Source organism: Calidris pugnax, unplaced genomic scaffold (assembly GCF_001431845.1).
Source record: "Calidris pugnax isolate Ruff unplaced genomic scaffold, ASM143184v1 scaffold39, whole genome shotgun sequence".
NCBI classification, from domain to species: domain Eukaryota; kingdom Metazoa; phylum Chordata; class Aves; order Charadriiformes; family Scolopacidae; genus Calidris; species Calidris pugnax.
This window is the reverse complement of record NW_015090828.1, coordinates 7243663-7271134: the sequence shown is the minus strand read 5'-3', so window position 1 is coordinate 7271134 and position 27472 is coordinate 7243663. Positions and strand designations below refer to the sequence as shown.

Sequence of the window (27472 nt, the reverse complement as noted above, 5' to 3'; positions counted from 1 at the left end):
CTCTGAGGACAGTTTTCTGATAAATTCAAAACTATGACTTTGCTAATTGAACGAACTGATTTTGAAGGGTGAATTTTACTGTCTTCCATTACCAACCTACAGCCTATCATTACAGGTTTGTTGCAGCATTTTGGTTCTGAAAATCCTTATTTTGATACCTCTTTAGGATCAGTACTGTCTTTAATTCCGATGGAATTTGTAATGCATGGCATGTAGATTATACACCTTCATGTCTCACTTTTCTAAATGTCAGATGTCACAATCAGGCAAAAAATGCCATTGTTTTCTGAAGATGAAATGTGAAAGTTTGATGAATACAATTATAAGGCATGGTAGTTTAACTACCAGAAAACTGTCTCCCTGGCTCCAAAAATTTCTTTCATTCCCATGTTCTATGTCCTAAACTTCATTCAACTCTAAATCCATTTATCATATTTGCAAAATCTTTGATCATTGTGAATTTTTTCTTTACAAAACACTAGATGAGCACTCTGAAAGACAATTTTTTTCAGTATTTTTATATACCATTAGTCAAATAAAATCCTTATTTTGATACCTCTTTAGGATCAATACTGTCTTTAATTCCAATGGAATTCATAATGCATGGCATGTAGAGTATACACCTTCATGTCTCACTTTTCTAAATGTCAGATGTCACAATCAGGCAAAAAATGCCATTGTTTTCTGAAGATGAAATGTGAAAGTTTGATGAATACAATTATAAGGCATGGTAGTTTAACTACCAGAAAACTGTCTCCCTGGCTCCAAAAATTTCTTTCATTCCCATGTTCTATGTCCTAAACTTCATTCAACTCTAAATCCATTTATCATATTTGCAAAATCTTTGATCATTGTGAATTTTTTCTTTACAAAACACTAGATGAGCACTCTGAAAGACAATTTTTTTCAGTATTTTTATATACCATTAGTCAAATACAGCTTCTTGAGCAAAAATGTTAGTAGGTACTACTACTGATAGCCCAGGAGGTTTTGACTCAAACTTTGGTATGAATTTGTATTTTTTAGGGGGGTGGAGAGGTGGGTTCAGAGGACTGATTCCTTTGTTGTGACATACCGGCTAGTTAAAATTATAATTGTACCACTGAGAGGTCTTGTTCTTTCAAGTAGCTTTAAAAGCTATTAATGGTAGCTTGTGGGCAGTGTTGAAAAATATGATTATTAATAGCACACGTTAACACCAGAAGTAGGATAGCACATGTAAACTCTGAAAATGGCACGACTGGTGATGAGCAAGATGATGTTGGATGTAGTAAAGGCATTCTGAAAGATTCATTCTTTCCCCCAGAAGTAAAGTATACCATATATTTTACTCTGGGTTTCTGATGATGTAATTAAAAGCTTCTCCATAACTCCATGTCTAGAGGGTAGTTGGCACCTTCAACCCTGAGCTTGGCCCTTCTGTATTGAAGTGTTTAGTTATGCATCTGCCAGAGTTCCTAATTTATTCTGTATTTGCTTATTTTCTATATCCAGAAATGATGGTACCTATTTGAGGCCAGAGGGGTAGGTACTTTCTGCTTGTTCATATATGCTATTAATTTTACTGTTAAAATGTGGGGTCAGATCCTACCGTGCACCGCTTCCCTGCTTTGTTCTAAAAACATGGAAGAGACCTCCAAAGCTAGAAAAACATGTGACAAGTATCTCACAATCCAGCTGAAGATGTTGTTGTGAGTACACTCACAATAGAGAGTCCAGAGAGAGATCAGCAGCTCTGTTTTAGAGATGATTTCCCACAAGGGCATTACCCTGTGCCAGGCTCTCGGTAACTCAGTTTTAACCCTGCTCATGAGTGTCTCTGCACTGCTGTAAAATTTCAAAAGGTAAGGTCTGCCATTAAGTTAAATTTTTTTAATGACACAATTAAACAAGAAATAAATACCCTTAAAAATGATAGCATAGCAGTCATAAAGAACCAAATTCAAATTTGCCTTCTGACTTCTAACCTTTACCTTTTTGAATTCACTGAGGTTTAATTGCTGTAATAGGCCTTGCTACAAGGCATGTTCTGAAGCAGTAAGGAAATAGCCTGGTGTATATGTGGCTGGATTCTTTTAAAGAAAAAAGGTTAATAGAAAACAGATGCAACAAATGATTTTCAGAACAATTCATTTGCTTTCTCTCATTGGAGAACTGAAAAGATACACTTTGAAGAACAAAGGGAATGTTTCTTTCATTTTTTAAAGGTTACAGCGTAGCAAGAGGATTTTCTAAGACAATATTGACTTACTTAAGCGGCATTGCTATTGTGTTTGCACTGTGCTGCTTACATTCATATTTTGTTTCATTAGTAGCTCTCCATTGTCTTTTTTCTGCTTCTAGGCTGTTAAGACTTGTTTTTTCTAGACCATGTTATAACTCTTGTTGAAAACTCAATACGTGGTCCATAAGATTGGGAAGCATATAGACCACTCTGCAGTGGGAGTCCTTAGAGAGAATGCTGTGACTTTCTGACTCGGCCGTGGTTCTCCTCTGTGCTTTGAGAAAGTGCAGATACACAGCTGCAGTGCTCTTATATTTGACACGTATTCCATGTTTGCTCTCTCAGCTCTCACAGGAGACTATAAGTACCTACAGTGCCTGCAGAAGTATCGTGGCCAGTATATCTGGCCTGTTTGTAAAGGGCAAGATTTGACATCTCCTTCTGCATTTTCCACTTTGTTGCATAATCTAGGTGAAACTGCAAGGAAGCTGTGTATTTGTGAACATGTATGCATACAGTTTTAATGTTATTTGTTCATAAGCAATAGTTGCTTAGGGAAAGGCTTGGATTTTAAACATTTCTGAACCATACAGTATGAAAAGCTATTGGATGGTTTCATAACTTAGAGATTTTACGGTCTGTGAATAATTTCTGTTCACGACAGGGAAAATATGAGAGGAGAAACTGATGAGGCAAACAGCAGAGACTTCTCCTGTGATCAACAAAACAGTAACTGTAGATAAGTAACATAGTGATTAAAATGACAGACATCCAAATTAAAGCCCATGACTGGTAAGATCTGCTGACCTTCTTAGCAACTAAAAAATCAAAGTGGCCTTTGAAAAGCTGGATTTGGAAGCAGAAAGAGATGGAGAAACATCCAAGAGATAATGAGAGGAAAAAGAGGTGAGAAACAAATAATTGATGCCTGGTTTAGATACCAAAACTCACTCACTTGTGATGATGTGGTATTCTTTTACATTGTACCAATAATGTCTATGTGTAGATGTGAAAAATGGATCAGAGGGAGATTTGGGGAGAGATTTCTGGTGGCATGGGAAAAAGTGGCTACGAAAAAGCCAGCTGGGGAAATTAGTTTCTACATCTGTAAATTGTTTCCTCTGTAACTAAACAAAACACAAATGATTGAGCTTCATAGGTGGCATCTGCTCAGTAATGGCATCATCAAATACATTCAGTTGTGCTGTATTGTACAAACCACTGCTTTTGTTACAATTTCATCTCTTTTTTAAAATAATACTTATATGTGTGCACACAGACACCCTTGGACATTTGGACTTCTCTTGTAGTCTTTGAAGAAACGCATCATCAAACTGTCCAGTTTACACCTGGTTGAGACTGTTGCAGGAAGGTAGCTTCCTGCCTTCACTCTATTTTTATCACTACAGGCTTTTGGCAATCTTTTCTTTTTTTCTTTTTTCTTTTTTTGAGTCCAGTGTAAAATTCACTGATAAAATAATTTAGTAACAGCAAGTAGCTTTGTGAAGCACTATGAATTGCTTCTATCTTCAGATCACAAGGACAATTTTATATTATTATTATATGTAGATTTAAGTATATGGTGTTTTGTTTGTTTGTTTTTACTATATACACCTCCTGCAGCTGATCTCAGCTGGGTAGAAATTGGACATTTTCATTAATGCATTCCATCAGGGTTGGCGTCCAAGCGTCCTTGAGAAGATTTGGACTTTCGGATTTATAGTTGAAGGGAAGGGGTGTCTGTCTGTGAGCACAAGCGTAAGTATAGGAAGATCTCACAATTCTTAGATTTTCATCTCTGTCAGTGTATGTAAACATACAGCCAGTTCTGTGTTTGGTTGTTGCACATAGAAGTATTCAATGCATATACATACACATCAGTCAGAAATGTACAAGCATCTCCTTTTGATACTTTGCTCTCCACATCATGTTGCTGCTGTGACTAGTTTTGTCAGACTTTTGATTTAAGAACTTGTCGTCAGGGTTTCAGCTGCTCTTCCACCTCCCAGGTTACATGTACAGCTCCTCTCCTGACATATCTTCTTTTCTGTTCCCACTTGACTTCTGCCTCGTGTTCTTTTTTCTTCCATACTATTTTAAGATGTAGTTCCAAATTATGAAGCATCTTTTGCAGGTAACATAATGTTCAGTAACTATTCAAGTAATATCAACTTTTTTTCCCTACCAACTATTTCAGGATTTCTCAGTTTCAAAAGTGTCATGATTAGGATGATGGAGCAGCACTCTGCTATATAGGACTACATTTTTGAGCAAGAATTCCTCAGTTTTAAGCCATATGCTTTTTAAAATTGTAGACCAGACATAACACTTCTAGTGACAGCTATTTTGCAATGCTGTCATGTTCACCTTTAACCCTGCAGCCAAGTTTTTAGTGCCTGGATTTTTCTATCAAAGTTTATACAGCTGACAAAATAGGGTATGTGAGCTTAGAAACAAGAGTGGTTTGTCCTTTTCATGTTTAAATAGCTGTATTCCTACTTTATTAATCAAAACAGAAGAAGAAAACACAGTGGATCATAAAGAAAAGGTCTCTATGTCATTAATCAAAACAGAAGAAGAAAACACAGTGGATCATAAAGAAAAGGTCTCTTCTCTATATTAATATTATCAAAATAGTTTGTTCAAACAGTAACCCAAATGAAGGGCATTTGGTTTGTTGTTATATGGAGTCACATTGTATTTTACAGGGTCAGAAATGGCCTGCTTTGGGATCACCATGAAGAGGTCAGGAGCAGACAGTATGGACCTAAGGGCTTTTGCAGGCTGAGGGCCAGGGACCACTCTGCTTGAAAGCACCTGGGGGCGAAGGGGGAGGCAGGGCCATGCTGGTCTTCCTCACAGTGCCTGGGGGGCGGTGGTGGCCCACGAATGAGAATCGCTGTTGCATAGACATGGCACTGAAGAACTACACCTATACCATAGAGTCTTCATGCTGTTTTGTGAAATTACCAGAAGACTCAGATTTTTTTTCGGAGACCACACAAGTAATCGTAATTTTAGTGAAATTCAGAAGATTTTGGACATTGCTATCAGAATTTAATTTGGTCAACACTAAAGACCTTTGAAAAACCTGCTTCTGTATTGTCTACTAAATGCTGAGAAAATTTTTGATTGCTCTATTTTGGTCTTGGGTGGCGAAATACAGGAAGTAAGAGCAACAAAAGGAAATAAATGACGGGGTTCCTCTTAGAGCAAAGCCTTCTAAATAATAGCTTTATTATTTTTGTAAAGCTGGTGAAAGCACAAGGGATTTGGGGAGAGAAGGATGACCTAGATAAGAAAATTACCAACATGAGATCAATGAAGGATGTAGATAGTAGAATCTGCCCCAGAGCACAAAAAGAAGGAAATCACAGGAAGGATACGAAGGATGGAACTTGTATTGATGTAAAAAAAATGGCTGCAAGTAACAGTACTTTCCAGTTCCCATTTAACGACCACACTGGTGTAAAGGATTTAACTACTTCTGTGGATTATTGCACTGGCCTTCATTTTCAATATTTCTTTAGCCATAGTTGCATTATCATTCTGTAAAGGTCTGAAAGAAGAGAGAGCAGTATAGTTGGCCTCCTGCCAATTTAACTCAAAGGAAAAGTCTGGAGTTTTGAACTGTTTCTGTTCTTAGTATTTTTCCCGTTTCTTCGGTTTCTCCAAAGCTAGCACTGTAGAATTCATTGAGCTAATTATTGCAGGTTCATCCAGAAATTCTTTGTCACTTCCTGCTGTTCTCTGGAACAGAAGGTGGCTGCTTTGATAGTAGATGCCTTCGAGGTAAGACATGCATGATGTTAGATAAGATGTCATTCTTGATAGACGATATAACTGCACGAGTGTGTAAGTGCCACATAACTTGCAGTGGCTGCAGATGAAGTTCCCTCATCAAGATTTTTCACAGGGCCTTACTGCTTATTCTGCCATAATAAGCTGAAGCTTTAGGAAGCAAACCCAGACCTGATCCATTCTGTTGGCACTCAGTCTTCTATTTTCAAAACGTAAGTCTTACATCTTTCCATGACAGAGGTCTCATTCCTGTAAAAGGAGCAGAAGTGTTACTCCTCCTCTGTGTTTACCATTTTCCCACTGCCTTCTGCAGCATGCTGGTATTCATTCCTGCTGGATTAGTGATCCACCAGAGTGCACAGACTCTTTTTTAATTGCACTACTTTTTCTTCCATGCTTTTCTCAAGATAATTTTGAATTCCAAGACTGGCCTCAGAGACTATTTCCTTCCCCTTCCATGTCAGTTTATTAAGTATTCACTTTTTTTCCTTCACTCAAGTCACAAATAAACAACTGAGCGGTGCAGAAACCAAAGCAGATCCCATCAAACCAGGTTCCTTCTATTTTTCCCTCCATTGTGACAGTAGCCCTTTGTTAACCAGTCTGTCTTGGAGTATGTCCTTTCCAACAACTTCACATCTCCCTTGCAGTCATTTTGTCTAGGCCATATATTCTTCAGGTGAGTTATGCAAATACAACAGGAGACAGTTTCAGAAGCCTGTCTGAAGATCCATGGTACTTACAGCTTCTAATCTTTTCAGAAGCCATAAAAGCTTATTTTACAGTGGTTTGACAATATTTGTCCTTGAAAAATCACGTTGGCTCTTACTCATGTCTTTGTCATATTGTGCATGCTTGTTTGATTATGAATTGATAGGCTTTATGAGGTTGATTGCTCTGCCAGAATTTCTGCCAAGAGGGTTTGAAGGGCAGCACTCAGAACTTCTCCATGGTGTGTGGCTGACTGCTGCACACTCAAAGGTACCAATCCAGTAACAACCCGACTTAGCCACAGCAGCCCATGTGATACTCATTTACAAAGTGTATTTGTTTCATATAGATCACCCCACTCCTGTAAAAAAATGTAAGCTTGTGGACCTTCTCGCCCTTACTCCTCTTTGAGGGAGACGCAGACCTGATGTATTGTCAGTGCAGGAAGGCAAAAAAGAAAATGGAAGAGAAAATTCTGTCTTAAACTAGTTTTCATTTCCAGAATTCTAGAATAGTTACTAACATACATGTTGCGTTCACATTGCCTGGAACATCACTGACCTGTTCCTGGGTCCATGTAATCCAGGTATTTTTTGTAAGTCTTTAATTCCTTTATTCACAAAAGGTATTTATAGCTACAAAATGTGATTTAATACAGAAAGTTGACAGTCATTTACCTCATACCTTTAGCGTTTCTTCACACTGTCCTTTCCTCATCTGGCTACACTTTTATTTATTACACTTGTATTGTTAATGAGTGGAAGTGCTTCAGCCACTGCATCTGTAAATGCTGTGTGGGTTTGGCCTTTAGTGAGTTACCCTAGCAGTTTTGCTAGTATAAAGAGGTTTTTTTCTCCTATTTCCAAACTTGTAAGCTCAGACTGGGATAGAAGGTGAATGAAACCAGTCTTTCTTGCTCCCGGGTCCATTTGTAAAGAAGTGACAGAGGTCAGCTCCAGGATCTGCCTGTACAATCTACAGTTATGTTCTGCCGAAGTGAATTTCCTGAGGAACATTGCTGCTTCGTGTTTATCTGGGTGTAACTAATAGAGACATGCAGCCAGGTGCAATGAAAGGATTTTTTGATGTAGCCTTGATTGAGCTGGGAAAGGCAGGCAAAACAGTCTACATCAGTGTAAACACGAGGATACATCCCTCCTTGTGTGCATTTCAGGCTCCCCTTTTCAATTGGGATCTATAATTCCAGTTGTTCCTTGCGGGAAAAAAAAAAAAAAAGGAAAGAAAAGGCACAATGGTGATAAAAGGTTTGTTTAAAAATATTGCTAGGAGAGTGGTATATTCTAGTGATAGATGGAGTAGATTAGAAATTTACACAGGAACTGGGAGTTTCAATTCGTTTCAGCCTGGAGGGTTAAATCACATTAGCCATGAGCCTTATACCTGTAAGTCCTGGGTGTATACCCACTTTGTTTTTCTGCAGCAGAGCTGCTGCAGGAATTGATTGCAGAACTGATTCACTCAGTAAGCTAATAGAGCATTTGTAATGAGTGAGGTGTGAATCCTGCTTCCTTATCCCTGCTCCCAGGACTTCACACAATCACAAGGTTAAAAAAAGAAAAAGAAAAAACAAACTCAAGAAACAGCTTGTGGAGTAGAGACTGGAATGTGTGATGGGAATCCAGATTTTCTGCTATGTCAGTACTAGAAGCATTTTGTACAGCAGCAGTGCAAAGGCAAAAGAAATTAGAAACACACTATGTATTTGGTTGGGGAAGAGCTGCAGGGAGCACAAATGGAACCATGGAATGTAGTGACAACTGAATTAACTAACATAGTGTATATAGGCTGTAATAAATTCGTTTAGGAATATCTTTCTGTCTCTCTGGATAAGATAATGGATGTATCTTACATAACTGAATAAACTGATAGCAATATAATGAATGCACTTTCCTCAAGAGCAGACTTGTAACACAACAGTCATCTGGATGAGTGCTCTCACCTTCTTTGCAAGTCAAGAAATGTTCCAGTTGATCCCTATCAACCAGGAGCCCGAGCCAACAGTCAGCCTCATCCAGGACAAGCCGGAACCCTACCTGATGATACAAGTTGGAGCTGTTCAGCTGGGCATTGGTGTGGGGGTGGCCAGGATTGCCAGGTGGGATCCATTGCTGAGTTTTGACTGGAACAGCAGGGACCAAAGAGATACTGGTACTGCTGGGTCTGTACTGCTTTGGAGTTCCTGCCTTCTGCAGTGTCCCCACAAGCCTAGCAGTACAGTGGGAGCTGTCAGGATTTGTTGAGCTAGAAATTATGACTGATAGTGGTCATTGTCTGAAGCTCAAGAATTTCACATGACGAGGACCACTCAGGTTGTCATTTGGAGATGACAGTAGTCATGAAGCTTAAGGTAGGTCACGCTTTGAAATGCTTGCACAATTTTCCAAACCACGTGGTGTCGTACCAATTAGTATGGTCCAGCTTTTTTCTTCTTCTGGTTGCACCTTCGAAAAAACATTTCTGCAAAGCTTTTTTTGCTCTGACAACTTGTTGAGAGATTAGATTCTAAACTAATTTCATTGTACACAATCTCACTACATTCCTTCTGCTTAGACTTAGCTGGACGTCTCTCTCAGATTATTTATGATCTGTTCCTAGTTTCCTCATTGGACAGAGCAGGTGGCATGTAACTGCTCACAGATATAATACTTTCTGTCTCATATTTTCATAGCCTTGAATGTTCTATCAACTTACTTAGCTAGTAAGGTTTTATGCTTGGAAATTGTAAAGTGTGAGGAAAACAGTAGATATATTAGATTTCCCATGCAATGAATTAAAATCAGGCATTCAGAGTCTACTCTAGGCTGTGAACCCAATGAAGCCATTGAGAAAGAATTTCAGTAAATGCTGTAACTGAGCATGTGAGGTGTAGTTTGGCTTTGAGTACTACAGAGACTGGAAGCAGGGGAAAAAATAGTAAAATAAGATTCACATACACACACAAAATATATGGACACCATAGCAAAAATAATTAGCATTTCTCTCATAGAAGAGGGGAAAATGATACAAAACTTTATGAGGGAGAAATTTTGTGATGCCTTTGACCAGAGATAGTACCTGATGGCAGGGATTTTTTTGTCCTTAAGCCCCTTTAAGTAGGTGCATGAGCTAAGATAATCTTCTTAAGCTTCTGCATGCAGATCTATATTATCTACAGCAGTTCTGTTATTCGGAAAAGCTTGCCCAGTACCACAGCACAGGCAGGGATGCTTCAGCACCTGCTGGAGGAGAATCATGGACTAGGTTTGTAAAATGGAGGGGATGTTGGTACAATGATTTAGAGCGAGAACTAAGTGAAATATATGACAAAAAATCCAGCCAGTGAGATGGATAGCTCAGGGAAACAGCCTCCCAAGCAGAGTGTTTTTTCATACTTGAAACTTACCAGAAAAAATGCAAGTAAATACAAAACTGGTAGGAAGCCATCTACTGGCTGTGGAAAACAACATGGATGATTTAATAGACGTTCTGTGTCTCTTAACATCTGGATTCAGGGAATTAATCTGAGCTAGTGGCATTCCGAATCTGCTGATGTGGTGCTAAATCAGTAAAACTGGGAATTCACAAAACGCATAGCTGCACTAATGACGTTAGAAGGCAACATGCATTGAAACTGGTAGTCAGTCACCAAACAACATGTAACTTCTTTGTTAAATTTAAAATAATAAAACCGTCAGACTGGAAGATACTTCAGATGGGGACTTGAATCATCCCATCATTCATAACAGATGTCTCTCTGCTCCTGCCCGTTGGTGGAGATGTCACAGTCTCCTGGCTGCTCTGTGCCAGTCCTCATCATCTCAGCACCTCACCTGAAACTTCTTTTCTGGAATATAAGCTCAGTCCCGCCTCCCTTATGCGCCACAGCCATGGAGGCCATTTGAAGACTGTTACCAAGTGTATCCTACAGCCGCTCTTGCTTATGCTTCCTCCTTGAACCCTCTTCTAACATTGAAACTCCTGTATCAGAGAAGGGTTTAAGCCCTTCAATCTTTCCTTACTGGTCATGTTTACAATATGTCTAATCATCCTATTTGCAGTCTCTAATTGTGTCAAATCTTTCTTCATGGAAACCCCCACAGAACTGCAGCTCCAGGCTTACCAAAGCTGAAAGAGCAAAAGGAGAACTTCATTTTGGATATTCACCTGTTTGTGTACCGTGGTGTGGCATGTACTGTTTTCATAACAGCAGTACCTCACGGACTCTAGTTCAGACTGACCCACTGTTAATAACTCCTATATCTTTTTTAAAACCTGCTATGTAGGCTAGATCGCTCACTTCCTATGCAGTTGATTATTTATGTCCAAATTTGGAGTTTACAGTTGTCCCCATAGAAATTTCATCCTGATTTTTTTTTCTGTCTGTTTCTTTCATCCGGCTGGTGATTCAGCAGATCTGGTGTACTCTCACAAGTATTCTTTTAAAAGTATTTAGTGGAATAGAATTGCCAAACCTCATAAATTTGGACTAATGGCTCATTATGCCATACCCCAAGGCAATTAAACCTGTACTTTATTTAAAAGGGTCTGGATTTTACATGAAGTTAAAAAAAGGAGCAGAGATAGTTCATAGTGGTTGTGTAGAAAAGGAGCTGTCTTTCTGTATGTAATTTAACACACTTGTTTCTCAACACTTTTTAATATAAGCCTGAGGCATTTTTAAACACTATTTCTAAGCATTAATTTCAAGATTTAGCTGTGGTTTATAGCTCATCAGATATCCTGCCCCACATTTCTTGGAGAATGTAGTAGAGAAGAATTTGAACCACTGGTGCAATTAGGTGGCAAGTGGAGCAGAAGTCTTGTCAGTCCTCATTGCTGAGTTCCTCCAACGGCTCTCACGGTGGCCCTATTTGTGGTAGAAATGCTTCATTTGTTTGAAAGATCTTTCTTGGGTACAATTGCTTCATTCTCATTAGCCAGATCCTCTGAGAGGTTTCCACAGGTACAAGAAAATGGCAAGGAAGGGTTAGAAGGGAAAATGTCAGGAAAGGCAAATGGAGGGTATGGGGAAGCTCCAAGTACTTAATCCTGGATGCGTGGAATTGTATTTGCGAATTCATTCCTCACATAAAATATTATTCTTCTATTAACTCTGATCAATTTACTAAATACGTTTTCCATAACAAGATTATGTAGAAAAATAACATATAAAATACCCAGTTCTAGGCTGTTACAAATGTGGGCTTCCAAAGTTGAGAATAAGGAACCATAATTAGTAAAGTATGCTTTTTTCCCCAAGAACAAATAGTTATTTGAAAAGATTAAACATGACCTGCCAGGTGTTGTCATCACTGTATTTTTACTGAATGAAATGTTTTTATAACTAGGATAATATTTTTAGACTAGATGAGATTTTTACTGGAATGACTTGCCGCCTTTATATATGAAACCATATTTGTCTTCAAGGAAGAGACTCTTCTCATTTGAACAAAGTAGTATAGTCACTTTTTTCCGTGTTTTCTACTTACTCTGTCCATTGCAGAACTTGTGAATTGATGTAAGGCCTTCAGAAATTAAATGTTTATGTAAAGAATCAAAGTATTCTTGTTGAACATGTTAAACGCAAAGTTGAATTCAGCAGGGTTGTTCACTCTATATGTCTGAAATATAATTGTTGATTTTAGTTTAGCTGAAGTGTTGCAGCATTGAAGAAGCTGAAGCAAAAGTGAATATAAAGATAATAGTTGTCAATATTACCTATTTAAAGTAGTGATATTTTACTTTTTAGATTCTGGAAACATTCTCATGTAATCAAAGGAGGGTGGGGTTTTTTTTTGAGGGGGTGGGTGGGGAGGGAGTTTGTACCAAAAAAGAAGAGGTTGGCTTCTAGGCAAACAGTTCACAAGAACTTTACAATTTTCCTAGACTGAAAATTGTTCTTTGAATAATTTATGAAATTATTTGGAAAGTACTCTGAGATATGTCATATCTGTATTTTGAGTGGCATTTGTTAGTTATAATTGCAGCGCTGTTCATGTATTTCCATTCATGCTTGTGTACACCAATTAAAAAAAATCCCACCAAACCCTAGTTTTTCCTGACTGTATAGCCATAATGAGTCTCAGAATACTTCACTGTGCTGAAGTGGTTTTGAACATTTTAACTGGAAAATTTCTGGAAGGGAAAGGATCTTAAACTTCATATAATCAAGGGAAAAGCAAACGGCACCAGTACTCTCTGAAACTCCATGTCTCTGGGATTTGGCATGAGTTGTGCTTCCAGTATGAAAAAACTCTGTGACATCTTTCTGATACTTCTGCATCCAGTTGATACCAAACAATACAAACTTGTGGGACATGAAAACAAAACAGTTGGGGGGGCGGCGATTTAACTAATGTTGCTTCTGTATGGATTAGTTGTTTTATTCAATTGAGTTCTGTGCCTAATTTGCATGGATATGATTTATTCTCAGTTTTTGAATAATGTAACAGGGTTCTTTGTTTCATTCGAAGGGGTAGAGGACCACTGAAGAACACATCTGATGTAATTAATGCAGCAAAAATGATTTCAGAGTCGGGATCAAGGATGGATGTCCTGGCACGGCTGATTGCCAATCAGGTAGGTTATTTATGCAGCAACACATTAAACTTTGTTACAGATTAATCCGTCCACAGAACCTCCAACACCTGAGGAGGTTGCTTTCAAAAGTGCTTGTGACATTTTCAGATCTACCTGTCTGATTTTCCTTTTCTTCTGTTTCTGAAGTGATGGATATCTACAACCTGTCTTAATTGTATGTGTGGATTCTCTTTTTCTGGCATAGCAATGTATCTGTTTACATACACTTAAAGACACACATAAATGTATATGTACTTAGATCACAGGTGTTTATGTACATATGTGTATATTTGTGATCTCCTTTAAGCTGTCAATGCAACATTTTATAGTATATATGAATATATAAATATTTATAGCTCCTTTAAGCTGTGAATGCAACATTTTAGATGTATAGTCTGGTCCGTTCTTGACTTCAGGGCAATCACCCAGAAACACCTGGAGCTGTGTCAGGTGAGTCAGTTTGCTGGGGGAGCACAGGATTGTGGAGGCTCCAGCGCCTGCTTAGTAAGGTTACTGATTTTTCTTCTTTTTGAAATTAATTCATTTCCACCCTAAGCTCCAGCTATGTTACAGAATCTGTGCTTCTGCTCTACTGAGGTTATCTTTCCTGTCTCTCACCCCAACACTGGCTGTTTCTTTGCAGCACTGATGTCTAATGGTTTTCCATATAAATAGCCTTCAGGATAGTCAGAGTTTTGGCCTCTGCATACCTGCAGTCTTGAGGTGATTATTTTTTTTTTTAGCTTTTAAAAGAAAAAAAAAAAACACGTAGGCAAAAGGTTAGAGCTCTAAGGTCTACTTTATTTCCATTGGATTTTTAAAGCATCAGGTAGCTCAAAAAACCCCACCAAAAACCCAAACCAGGATCTACGAAAATCAATGAAGTTTGTTTTCCCAGCAAAGACAACTGCATAATAAATGAACACACTGAGCCACTCGTCACATGCAGCTCTCTTCACCATGTAAGGTTGGTTGTTTTCGGGCCAGACACTGCCAATAGAACAGTGTAATGAACTGTGAGTGTGCAAGTATCAAATCTAAAACACGTTCCTAGTGTTTGTGGCTGCCTTTTAGGCACAGGGCAGCACGGTGTAGTCACTGTCTCCCATGCTCTCACAACTGTCTCTCTTCCTCTCCCTTAGATTTTCACACACAGTGCTTGCTTTTTTACTATCTATGAAGGAGGAACAATGTGTTAGTGTTCTCTGTCACACATCTCTGAATTCCCAGTAACAAGACAAAGAATTTCTATGCTTGATCTATACAGTTATGATCTGATTTGGGGAAAAACTAAGTAAAGTGTCCGCATTTCTGATCTTGACAGGTATTCTTCCAGCACATCTCTTTTTTTCAAGAGCATTGGAGAATGGCTCCTTTCAAGATTTTATCAATTACAGATTAAAATTCAAAACCGTAACTTGTTGCTGATCTATTTCAGAAAATGATGTGCTATCAAAGCCAAAGATGAGGAAGGGTCATAGTCTCTTGCTCTTTTTAGAATAGGAAATCTAGTCTAACTGAAATACTTCTTTCCTAATTTTTTTTCTTTTCCTGTATTATTACAGTGACTCCAGACTAGAAACATGAACAAATTAGTGTGAGGAAAAAGTAGCCATGAATCATTAGTGCTAATAATTTGTGCGTACCCTCTTAGCTGCTGGGAAATGTGACATCATTCAAGTTGTAACCTTTTTACTGGATTCACTCAAATTATTTCCATTTGTCCTAGCCTTGAGGTGCCCGACCCCTGGTACTTACTCCCTGTGGCACCTTGTATGCATCTGAAATGCACTAGGCAGTTATAGGCACTAGAAGCAAATGAGCATATACAATTTTTAAAAAGAAAAAAACAAAACCAAATGAACCAAAGCAGCCCTTCCAGTACTTCTGTGGTGAACATACTACAGTCATTGCTAGACACATGTCAAACAGTAGAAAAGAGAATCTCACCTTTACTCCTCCTATTGCAAAGGTGCTTAATATGATCCGCTTATTCCTTAGATGGCTGGAAATCTTTTAACTTCTATAACTGTTTTGCCCACACCAAATCATCCTGTAACTTTCAGGGCAATTCTCTCACTGTGGAGTGTGTTTTTTGGGTTTTTTTTTAAATGCAAGGTATTTGTAGAGACCAATAATTCCTTTTCTCAGCTGTTACTTTGCCCAGTTTCCTATGCCACCTTCTCTTGGGGTTGTAAGATCAAAGAAACTTTACGTTCCTCTGGGCTGCCTCACTGCTGTTCTCTGAGGTTGATCCAAACTGAAGGAACCCTTCAAGAATTTGGTGCCCAGACTGGAGCATGAATTCTCACCAGGTTTTATGAGTGCCTTTCTCAGCAGCATAATGCATCTTAGTGGCATATTTCACCTGTTGCTTTTCAGTAGCATCTAAATTATGTGGAATTTTTATTCCAGGTGAAAATGGATTTGTTTGATTTGCTTCAAAAGTGAAATCAGATAGCTCTACTTTGTACAATTTTCAAGTAACTGTTATAGATCCCTGCAATTCTTCTGCGCATACTTTTCCCCCCTTGCTGTTGGGCTTTGGCTCCCCTGTAAGTATTGGTTACCACTTCTGATACTGTCATTGAATTAGGCCACATCACTTTACTGTTCACAGTAGTTCCATGACTCACCTATTACTCTGCCTTTGTAATTAACAGGACCACAGTAATGTAGAATAGCATTTTCAGTACTCAAAGCTACATGCAAGGAAGCAAAACAAAAACCTCACTGTGTTTCCTCCATCTAGCTTCAGACCAGAGCAAGAACCCAAATATAAGCAATCACTGCATAATGAAGAACCGTTGTCTTAGCTGCTTGACCTTCTCTTGTTCATGAAACATTTTCAGATTAATTCCTTTCGTTCACACTCTGTGTCATTTCAGAGATTCGGAACTGAGAGCCATAGAATTACATTGTTCACACAGTTTTTTTGTTAGAAGGGGGAAAAAAACAACCACCGCACCCTGAACCTGTATTTGCAGTATTTTATAACTCATCAGTCACAACAGCACCTCTCCAATACATTGTTCTTCACTTCAGATTGTTATCAATCCCTGTGGTTGAAGGAAGGGGACACCTGTGTGGTACAATTAACAGAAGTCTGCTATATTTCATTCCATACTGGCAGCACTTTAAGATGACTCAGAGTTAACAACTGTAAAAATAATCAGAGTACCGCATCAGCATAAACCTAGGGAAATTAATCAGAAGTACATTGATAATAAATTCAGTTTAAAATAAGATTGTTCCAAATCCATTGTTGAATTTGTGACCTGAAAAGCCTAAGATACTTAAGGCAGTTAGTACATCCTGGTCTTAATGGAACACGCTGTAAGTGAAGTTCTTTATTAAAAGCCTCCTCAGTATTACAATCATTATGCTCCACAAGGTGATGGTCTGTTATGATCCAAGTAAGAAAAGGCACTCAGACTCTGTGAGGTGTCAGTTAAAATGCTTTTTGTCACAGCTGTAAGGCAGGAATAGTGTAACTGAACATCCCCTTCAATGGTGGGACCCCCAAGTGGTGTAGCATATAGAATGCTGCTGACTTCGTTAGCAAAGGAGTGAAGTGACAATAAAACAAGAACAATATTGTTTACAGAATTTCCTGTGGAATTGTCTTGATCTCCTGTGCTGCTGCTGTCCAGTGGCTTTTTCACTTGGATTGTGAATGTTGGTTTCACTGTGTGTCTAATTACTGCATAATACAGCACATCTCTTTGAGGTCACTTCTATTAAGTAAACTATCTTTTGGATCAAGTCAGTTTTGATCCTGTTCTTATGGAAGGATCTTGTTAACACTCCGCTACCTTCCATATGTATGGGACAGAACCTCTCATAATTTGCCAGGATCCCTAGTGAAGAATGTGAGGCATTAAACTGGTAACTATGAATTGCCTGTGGGATGATTTAACTCAGAATTCATTAATTGTCCTTCTGTTGCAGCCTAGTGTTTGGGTTCACTAGTAAGCAAGTGTTGCTTGTACCAGATGCTTCTGAGCGATATGTAGAGGGTTCCTTATGGAATATCCTCTCTACAGAGTACGTTTCTTTCTAACATCTGTTTTGTGGTTGATTTGGATATGCTATAAGGCATGAGGTTTTAATTTATTTTTTTTAGTACTTTATCCTGCTTAGAGTAGTAATAGAATGTTATCTTTACCCCTCTAAATGCCGCCTCTTTGTATTGTGTTAGTCCTCCTCTTGATCATATAATCTTGTAAAATTTTATGGGTAAAGTAAATAAAAATGAGCACACTTGGTCAGGTAATAGGTTCATTTAGGCCAATATCCTGTGGCTGACAATAGTTAATAGTGAATATATACAGAACTCGGTGAGATAATGGCATGTGTGTCATGCTACTTCCACAATATGGTCTCCCAGCCCCCAGCAGCCATTCAGGAATTTACTTAAACAAATGTATTTTTGATACATTTGATGCATTAAATAGTCCTTGATTTATTATTTTTTTATTAATTTGTCCGGTAATTCCTTTAACCCATGTAAGCTTTTACCATAACCATTCTGCAACAAAGATTTCTGCAACTAATAACAGAGTGTTAAGAACCATCTCCTCTGTTTTGAACTCATGCTAAGTTACTTTTAGTGGCCTCTTGGTTTTGTACTGGAGGAAAGAATACCTGTCTTCCTGAAAATCTCTGTTGTTCTTTTCTTCTGTGCCTTGTAATGGGCGAGAGCGGGACAGATGCACCGTACCTACACAGGGTAGTGAAGCTGTGGGCGTAGCACAGACTTGTACAGCTGCATAATTACATTTCAGAGGTCTTTTACTAATAATGCCTGGCATTTGCTTTTCTTGAATGCTACTGAGCACTGAACCAGTGTTTTCATAGAACTATTCTAACTTCATGGTCTCGTTCTTGAGTGGCAATTTCCCAGTCTTTGATGCATATCATCTTTAGCGTTCCTAAAATGTTACACATTTCTTCTCTAATGGTATATAAGGAAGAGAGTAAATGTGACTGGCCTGCTAATGTTATTACATAAAAGAGAACTATATAATGAGGTTAAAATATTCTTTTCTCTGAACTTCTGTAACTGACATAGGCAGTATTTGAAGTGGATGAGATGCTGTATCGGCACCTTACCTGCCCATCTCTTGAGTTTTTCCACTTGCATTTAACAAGAGAAAAAGAAAAAATTGAGGAGCAAACATCTAATTCCAGGAAATACACCCTGTCTTGATAAAATCAGTTCTGACGCTTAAAGGGATTACAGTTGCATTTAACTGAAATGACACATTTTTATTAATTAAAAGAACAGTGAGTATTCAAGTTTTCTAAACAGGCACTTAGACACCAGTATTTAAATACTCATTTTATGCTGTTCCTAAAGCGGCGTTGAGTAAGAAAGAAACAAAGACATACTTTAATACAGTTTTCCATAATACACTAACACTTTAAGAACATCAAAGATAAGAAGGAGAGTACGTCAAGAAACTCTTCTATTTTTCTTTTAAACTGTGCCAAAGCACAGAAGACATTTTAGTAAATGGATCTAGAAGAACACAAGGTAGGGACTGACATTTAATTCAAATTACTTAATTTAAAATTGTTCAATTTCTTCGTTATTCCTTGTTATCTTTTCCTAAGTCTAAAGAACAACTTTGCTTAACCACACATTTCTGTTCTACTGCATAGTGTTGAAGAGTAGAATCATCACACCCCCATTTTAAACAAGTACCAAGTTCCTTCAGCAAAGCCAGTAATTTAGGTACAGTTTTTCATGGATCAGGTAGATCTGGTGCTTATTCTGAGTTCTAGCAGGTTTTGGATTTAAATCACTGCTCCATTGACCACAATTGACCAAATAAGACCAAAGGTTAGACCCGAGGTGGTTGTAGCCAATGCCATTGGTGGGCACGTATGTTTCCTTTTTTAATATACAAAGCTGAACACAATTTCCTATCGAAAGTGACCACATTGATGTAAGTACAGCACACAGGCTAAAAACATGTAACTGAAAAACTGGGCGGGGTCTATTTCTTATTTATCATGCTCACTTTTTAGAGCTGTGGTAGTACGATAGGGACTCGGCGTTCACCTTAAGATCCCTTTATTCTGCTAGAGCAATGAAAGCAGCTTTAGAACAAATGCGTGCCAGGCCTCAGGTGTCCAGCCTGGTACTCACAGAGCAGTATTTCCCTTCCCAAGTACTCCCAAGTATTTGGGAGTTCACAGAAGTGAGGGTAGAAAGATGCTATTTTTATAAAAAATACCATGTTGTTAAAAGTATTGAAATCCACAAGTTTTCTGTAGGACAGTCTTATTTTCCTGTTCTGACTGACACAGATCAGGTTGAATAAACTCTGGATGAAACTCAAAAAATACAGATTTTATTACAAGATAAAGCATAATTTCATATAAATGCTAACATTGCTCTGCATTTATGTTTACATTTGCACACACAAGTATTATTTTTAATGTAGGTGTCTTCTTAAAATAGGAATTAAAGGAAGAATTTGTTTAGAAATACTGCTAAGGCAAGCTCAGCAGTGCTAAATAAAAAGCAAACATGGGGAAGGTTAGGATTATTCTGAGCTTCTCCAATGACTTTGTTAAAAAGTTTCACAAGAGGAATAAACTATGCAACTTGATAGAGCTGCAGTGAACAGCAAGGCTGCTCTCACCTACAGTTGGAATACTCCTCAGTGAACTATTAACCTGATACCTGAGACAAACTGCTGACATGCTTTATTAATTGTTCTTTTCTTAATCTTCAGTGTCCAGACCAATCGTGCAAACAGGATTTATTGGCTTACCTAGAACAGATCAAGCTGTACTCCCATCAGCTCAAAATCTGCAGTCAAGTTAAAGCAGAAATCCAGAACCTGGGCGGAGAGCTTATAATGTCGGCTGTAAGTAGAAGAATCGTATTAATTAATCTGTTAATAATAAAACTTAAGTTTGAGTTTGCTTTCCTGTGCTTGTGACATGTTCCAGTGTAGTCCTAAATCTTGTTTTATTCCCCACTGGTTTTTTTAACACTCACTTAACACGGTGAATCTAAGACAGTGAAGCATAAGACTGGTGGCTTAAAAGAACTAGCAATCACTTGCACTTTTTTTTTCTTTTAAATTCTCAAAACATACTGTTCTTCACTGTTACTCTGGAGTGATTTGGTTTCAAGAACTGTGACCCATTTGAAATCTCTAGAGATGTACTTCCAGTTCAGAGGGAAACAACGGACTTTCTACATCCCTACAGAAATAAGGAAAATTAAGAGCAAGGTGACTTGATTCTTGAGTAGATTTCTTGATTTTTCCTTAAGAGTCATTAGTTCCATGACAGCTAAGGATTATTAGCCATGGAAAAGTTACTGCTTGTGATTTTGTGGAAATTTTATGCACCTTTCCTCAGCACAGATCTGATCACAGGTATTCATATAATGCCTTCACTGTCACATATTCTTTGATTATTAGTGTTATTACTTGTAGCATATGGGATTATGATTTCAACACATAAAATTTGCTAAATGGTATATAAACTGTGTAACAAAAGCTTCCCACCCAAGTTCTTGCCATTTAAATACTTTCATCTTTATGATAACTTCAAATTCACATAGTCTGGAATATCTATATATCAGTAAAACTATTAGTACATTTTACCTGGGTTATAAACTAATCAGAAATAAACCCTCTATTGCTGAGTGAGACTTGAAACACTGTATTTATAGGATATTTTTAATGGCTATTCAAATGGAAATTCAGAGACCATATTTAAACCTCTGAAACCTACAGATAAGTAATTTTGAATTGAATGTAAACTTTCTGAAGCAAATATTTGTGATCATTTGGATTGTAAATTAATCAGGTTTATCACAGAATCATAGAATGGTTTGATTTGGAAGGAAACTTCAGGACCTTCTAGTTCCAACCCATCTCAAAGCCCCATCCAGCCTGGCCTTGAAAACCTCCAGGGATGGGGCATCCACAGCTTCTCTGGGCAACCTGTTCCAGTGTCTCACCACCCTCATTATAAAGAATTTCTTCCTAATATCTAGTCTAAATCTCCCCTCTTTCAGATTAACACCATTACCCCTTGCCCTGTGGCTACACTCCCTGATAAATAGTCCCTCCCCGTATGTTCTGTAGGCCCCCTTTAGATACTGGAAAACTGCTATAAGGTCTTCCCAGAGCTTTAGCTTTTCCAGGCTGAACAACCCCAACTCTCTCAGCCTGTCCTCATAGAATAGGTGCTCTGAGCATCTTCATGGTCCTCCTCTGGACTCGCTCCAACAGGTCCATGTCTGTCTTGTGTTGGGCCCCCCAGAGCTGGATGCAGTACTCCAGTGGGGGTCTCACAAGCGTAGAGTAGAGGTGGAGAACCACCTCCCTCAATGTGCTGGCTATGCTTATTGTAAAAGAAAGAACTGTCTTCTTGAAATACAGCTAAGTCACAACATCCGTCTTACCGTTTTCTGGATGAAGCTATGAAGAAGAAAGTAAAGTAGACATAAAATGGCATTACAGATTAACCTTATATACTGCTACATACCAGTGGTCAGCAAGGCCTGGGCAAAGGCACCTGTATCTCTGTCAACAGATACAGATTCTCATCCATAGAAGCACTGTACCTATGGAGGTACTGGTCTCTGCCAGCACAGTTCAATTCAGGACTTATTCCCATGAAAACAAAGAGCATTATGCATATGAAAAAGTATGTTGTAATCCACAAACACAGCTCATACTCATTCACTGTCACATTGTCTTCTTCAGTTGTTTTTAATCTGTGTCCTCTGTGCCCTTGTCCTTGTCTTCCCTGTAACATTCCTCTGACAACCTCCCCTGGAACGTTTCTTACTTAAAATTAATACCCCTGCCATATCATTAGTGTAGGTTAAATAGGCCAATTTGCCTGGGGCAGCTGGAAGGCTTCGGGGAGTACCCAGCTGATAGTCCTCCTAACTGCTCTCCTCAATTAATGGCTTTTTGACTTCAGGCCATATAATGTTTTAGTCTCTTACTACAGTTACGTCAACACCTGAATTTCTCACAGCCATCCCCTCAGCTCCAGTACCTTCATTCTAGTCCGTGGCACCACAATGCTCAGAGCCCCACATAGGTTGGTTATAAAGGGTTAAGTACAGCAAAAGAGAGCAAGAGACTCATTAGCTTTTAATGCTTCATTCACTGCAGTTTAGGTTTTTTCATTTATTAAACATTCCTTGATCAGTATTTAGTCTCTCATGGGCCCATAAAATGCTTAAATTTTTAAATAATGCAGTTAGCATTGCCAATTTGTAAGCTGCACAAGTTAAAATGGTGAGGATTCAGTAATTCTTCACTAGGTGTGATTAAACAGGAAACAGACAAACCCTTCTATTACGCCTTTTCAGGCACAAAATAATAGGGTAACATTTCTAGTAGAATATGTAGAATAACAGTAATTGCATTCATTTATGTAGATAATCTGGTAATTAATTTAAAAGTACTACACAATGATAGGCCTGCACATTGACAGCTTGGTTTTTTCCCAACAGTAGCTTTAAATAAAGAGAATTATATCACAGGGCAGAAAATTAACATACATGTGAAAATTGCGTGCTCTGACTTCTGCCAACCAATTCTGGTTTGTGCTATTTATAGTCATTATCTTCTTGAATTTCATTTTATGTTGTATTTCACAAGTGAGAAAAAGCTTTTTGGCCTTAAAAAGGAAACAGAAATCTGGAAGAGAGAGTTCTCCGAGTTGCACTATCACATAATTTGATAAATGGCATAGAAACAATCTCTCAGGTCAGGCAGCCTCACCTGTGCGCTGAAGGCGGTTTCACTCTGGTTTTCCTGCAGACACCTCATTTATCTTTGACTCTTCCTGTTGGTATCTCAAGAACAAGACTTAAAACAGTGACATAAGTCCACTTTTTTGCCAAATGTAGGTGCTTTAATACTTCTAACTTCGTGCTTCAAGGCCGGATTTAAATGTCTGTTTCATTTACTGAGTTACCACTGAGTTCCCATGCCAGTTAAATCAGAAGTTTCCTGCACGACACTGCTATGAACATGGTTCAGCTTTGAAGGCTGTACCGCAGGTAGAAACACACGGAGTCAAAACTATAAGCTAAGCATGTCAAAAAATACAAGGTATGGGCTCTGTAGCTGCCACCAGGCCTTTGGCTGACACAGCCCCGATCCTTGGGTAGCCATACACTAGGAAAATGATGTCTCAGCCAACACGTGAGGACTCTGGCAGCTGGAGGTGTGCAGTGATTGCCAGAGAGGAGCCACACAGCAGGAGCTGGTGTTTTAAAGGGGTTGCTCCTTCAGCAGGGGAGGGGATGGGGAGCAGTGCATTTCAGTTCCTTTCACAGTTTCTGTTTGGGTTTGCTTTTTCCTCCTAAATGAGAAGTCAAGATGGGCAGAACAGCGTCCTGGCTGCAGCGCCTGTAGGGCTGAAGAATGGGAACAGAGGGCGAAGCAGCAGGCTGGCAATCATATTGAAATACTGGCTGCTGTAACAGCCCACTTGATTTATTATAGGTAGAGTTTGTTCCCCTGACTTCAGTACTGCTGTCCTGCTTTTACTGCTGTGTGACCTTCAGTGAAAAAATTGTCTCTTGTGCCTTGCTTTAAGTCCATACCTGCTGTTCTGACAGAGCTGCTGCCTGTGTGTGCCAGGGGCACAGCGACTGCTCCCTCTTCAGACAGTTTGCTGCTTCTTGCTGGCACTTCTCCACCTCATCGGCAACGTGTAGTTCAGTTTGCTTGAACTAATGGTGGAAGATCACTCATCGGGCCTTACACTGTGCATAAAATTAATTCTTATATTAGTACTTGATTCTGAAAATAATAAAACACTAATTTCTAAAGGTTGACGTGAACTCCTAAGAGTTGGTACATTAAGTGAAATTTTTTTTACTAAGAGCTGACAGAAATGTTTAACTGTCTGTTTTTTATGTAATAACACTTCATCTTTCACTGCTTTTGCCTAGTGTGTGCCGGTAGGTGTGTATTGAAAACTCCTGGCCTTTGGAAGCAAAGCAAGGGGATATGTTTTTTCCTGTTAATTACTTACAGACAGCTGAGTTGCTATTGCGGTCTAAACTGCATCTACCAAAAAAACCTCATTTAACGCAGCAAGTAGCATTAGTGGTAATGTGCGCTACCAAGTCAGTTAACTTTTCCTAATAATAAATACTTTGCTAATTACCAAAATCAGGTTGTATTTTATAGTTCTTGGCCTCAGTGCGTGTTACTTAGATTGTTACAACAAGCACTCCATTTCTTCACAAACTAAAACAACTGATGGAAACAGCAAGGAAAGGATATATATTAAACCATTATTCTTTTTTTCTCAAGGACCTGTTTTTAAAAAATAGTTTCTTTTTTTTTTTTTTAAACCCTTGGTTGTGAGGGACTGAGCTAACCGCCTGCCTAAGCATATGTTCCATTATGGTGTTTCAGGGAAACAGTTCTACAGTACTTACGTAAGTTGTTTATCATTTCAGTTGGACACAGGGCCTGGTCTAATTATAGGACTCAATTTCAGTTCTTTGAATCTGACATAGCCTGAAGCAATTTCTGGTAATGGTTAGTTATTTAGTTCATTAGATTCAATTTCCCCATCTGAAAAATGGGTAAAACGCAGAACAAACCCCAGATACCCTTGAGGTGTGTAATGTAATTACTAGACAGACAGACGGACATAGATGACCAACGGAATAGCCACGTTTTTAGGAAAACTCAATTCATTGAAAATAAACACCGCCCAAGGTAGATTTCCTGACACCAGTTCCACAAATCGAGACGAAACCTCTCCGATATCCCAAAGGGAGCATGGCAAGGCCGAGGTAAGCAAAAGGGAAAGGGAACAGTTTCCAGTAATGGGGAAAAAAGAATTGCAATGGCAAGTCTCCCTTTAACTTATTTTATATATAAGCAGTACTGGGACTGAATCCATGATAGGTTTTATCTATCATCTGGCAGTTATATGAAGACACATGATAGTTAATGAAGTGCTTTCCTGAACACCCATCTTCTGATACATTTTATATAGCAACCTTAGTGAAAGAACCATAAAATAATTCACAACATAAATTGTTACACAAAGTAGAAAGTGGGAAGAAAATGAAAAGCACAATGTATAAGTACTCCTTACCTTAAATGCAGCACTACTCAGAAGCTCACTGCTCTTAATAGTAATGTAGAATTTATGTTATTTTAAGAAGTAGTTGTCAAAGAAACAGAAATTCAGTGTCAGTTTCTCAGTATAGTGCAACAAAGAAAATGCGCTTCTAGGAATGTATTTAAACCTAGTGGTTCAATTAAGATAAATTTTTAATAACTGAACTTGTTTCTGAAAGAATTTCAAGTTCAGACTTTAAGCATTGATTAAAGAACTGTGTAATTGATACTCAATTACTAGTTTTCACCTGTAAAAAAAATGAAAGTCTGGTTGAACTGTAGATAGGACTTGGGAGATTGTAAAGAGCCAATTACTAAATCTGTGTTCAAATAGTTAAACTTCAGTTCCCTGCAAAAACCAGTAAATGTCACAGCAGCCCAAGCCAGAGTATCACACCTGTGGTTCTAGCAGACTTGCAGGTTAACATATCCAATAATGTTTGGTGAGTGCTGTTTTGCACAGTCTGTTACAGCTTTATTCCAGAAGGCAGGTGTCTGCCACTTCTTTATGTCAGAGAGACAGCATCTGGAAATCTGCACAAAAGCGGGAGCAGGAGACTGACTGATTTGCATGCTTTGAGAACGAGCAAGTTCTGCATTTGTTTAACTGCTACAGAAACAACTCCTACTGACATATGACAAGGCAAGCGCTTATGTATACTGGACAGACAACACATTGACTGAAATAGAGTAATGATTCTCCTAATCATTCTGAATATTAAATAAAAATAACTGACCATATCAGTTATATTTTTAAACTTCTTACAGTGACAGATTGCTACTACTGCCAAGACATGAAATTATTTTACAAAAATGTGAAAAATATCATGCATGTAAACAAATTGAAACAAAGTTTTGCTGTTCATTTTTTTCCTGAACTCCCTTTTTTTCAGCTTTGTTATTCAATGGAGAGTTTGCTTACTTGCACACTGGACTCTTTACAAAAGAGAATGAAAGTGCTGGGGACGAGAGAGTCAATTTCAGCATGAGCTGAAATCCATTTGGGATTTTGTTGGTGGCAGGGGTTGGGGGATAGTGTGGGGGTTTTTTAAATTACTGTCTTCAGGTCTGTATCTTCTGTGTTTCACCCCAATATGAAGTTACAGGGTTATAGAATCCTTCTGTATTTGGTTTGCAGTAGTTTAAGTACAAACACTCACAGGACAGATAACATTCTTAAATGACAAAAGATATGGTAAGGGATGCTTTTCCTTTAATGAATTACTGTCTTGACAGACACAGTCAGACCTGTGAAATGTGGAGGCTGCAACGTTGGGTCTCCATGAAAAGTACAAAAAGAGCAAAAGTGGCATCACCTAAAAATAGAACAGCTTTTAGTTTGGGGTGGGTTGGTTGGTTTGTTTTGCCAGTGAATCTTTATGTACCGCTTGCTACACATCGAAGAGTTTGCAGCTACATCTCTCTAAATGAAAAGAACCTAAATGCTCGATGAATATTTTATCTTTCATTTACGCCAAATTTCATTTCATCAGTTTTCCTAGACATGTTATGAGACCTTGAAGAACCTGCTGACTAACTGAGATAAAAGCATTCAAGTGAAGACAGTCCTTGAGTGTGTTAGATTTATAGAAGAACAATAGATTTACACTAAACTCTCTGATGTTACTGGCACTGGAGTATAAAACCAGCTCTAGAGACAGCTTTTGTCCCTACAGACAAAAAAAAAGATAAAATGTATGGCCTGATTCTTACCATTTGTAGTACCTGTCCAAGAACATCTTTTAGAAGTATCTCCAAAATTCTGAATTCAGTTAAGAAATACCACCCCTGCCCCCCAGCATATCCACATTTTCTGTAGAGAAGTGTGACAAGTGTGAGATGCATACAGAAACTGAGGGGGCACTGAGGCACTGCAAGTAACACGGATAGCCTGAAGGGCAGCATTAAGTAACTCTCTGTATTTCATTGCCTATGCAGAGATGCCAAGAGCAGAGTAAAATTAATGGTGATTGCTGGTTGTCCCGACACACACCATCCTGCCCCC

At 38.5% G+C, this 27472-nt stretch overlaps 1 protein-coding gene across 1 annotated transcript in view; it reads left to right on the top strand.

Moving 5' to 3' along the window:
- CTNNA3 (catenin alpha 3) overlaps positions 1-27472 on the top strand; it is a 497320-nt gene that overhangs the window by 462287 nt on the left and 7561 nt on the right. Inside the window, exons 16-17 of the mRNA XM_014940453.1 lie at positions 13210-13315; positions 20065-20199. Of these exons, the coding sequence (XP_014795939.1) occupies positions 13210-13315; positions 20065-20199 (241 nt within the window). The remainder of the gene's footprint in view (positions 1-13209; positions 13316-20064; positions 20200-27472) is intronic.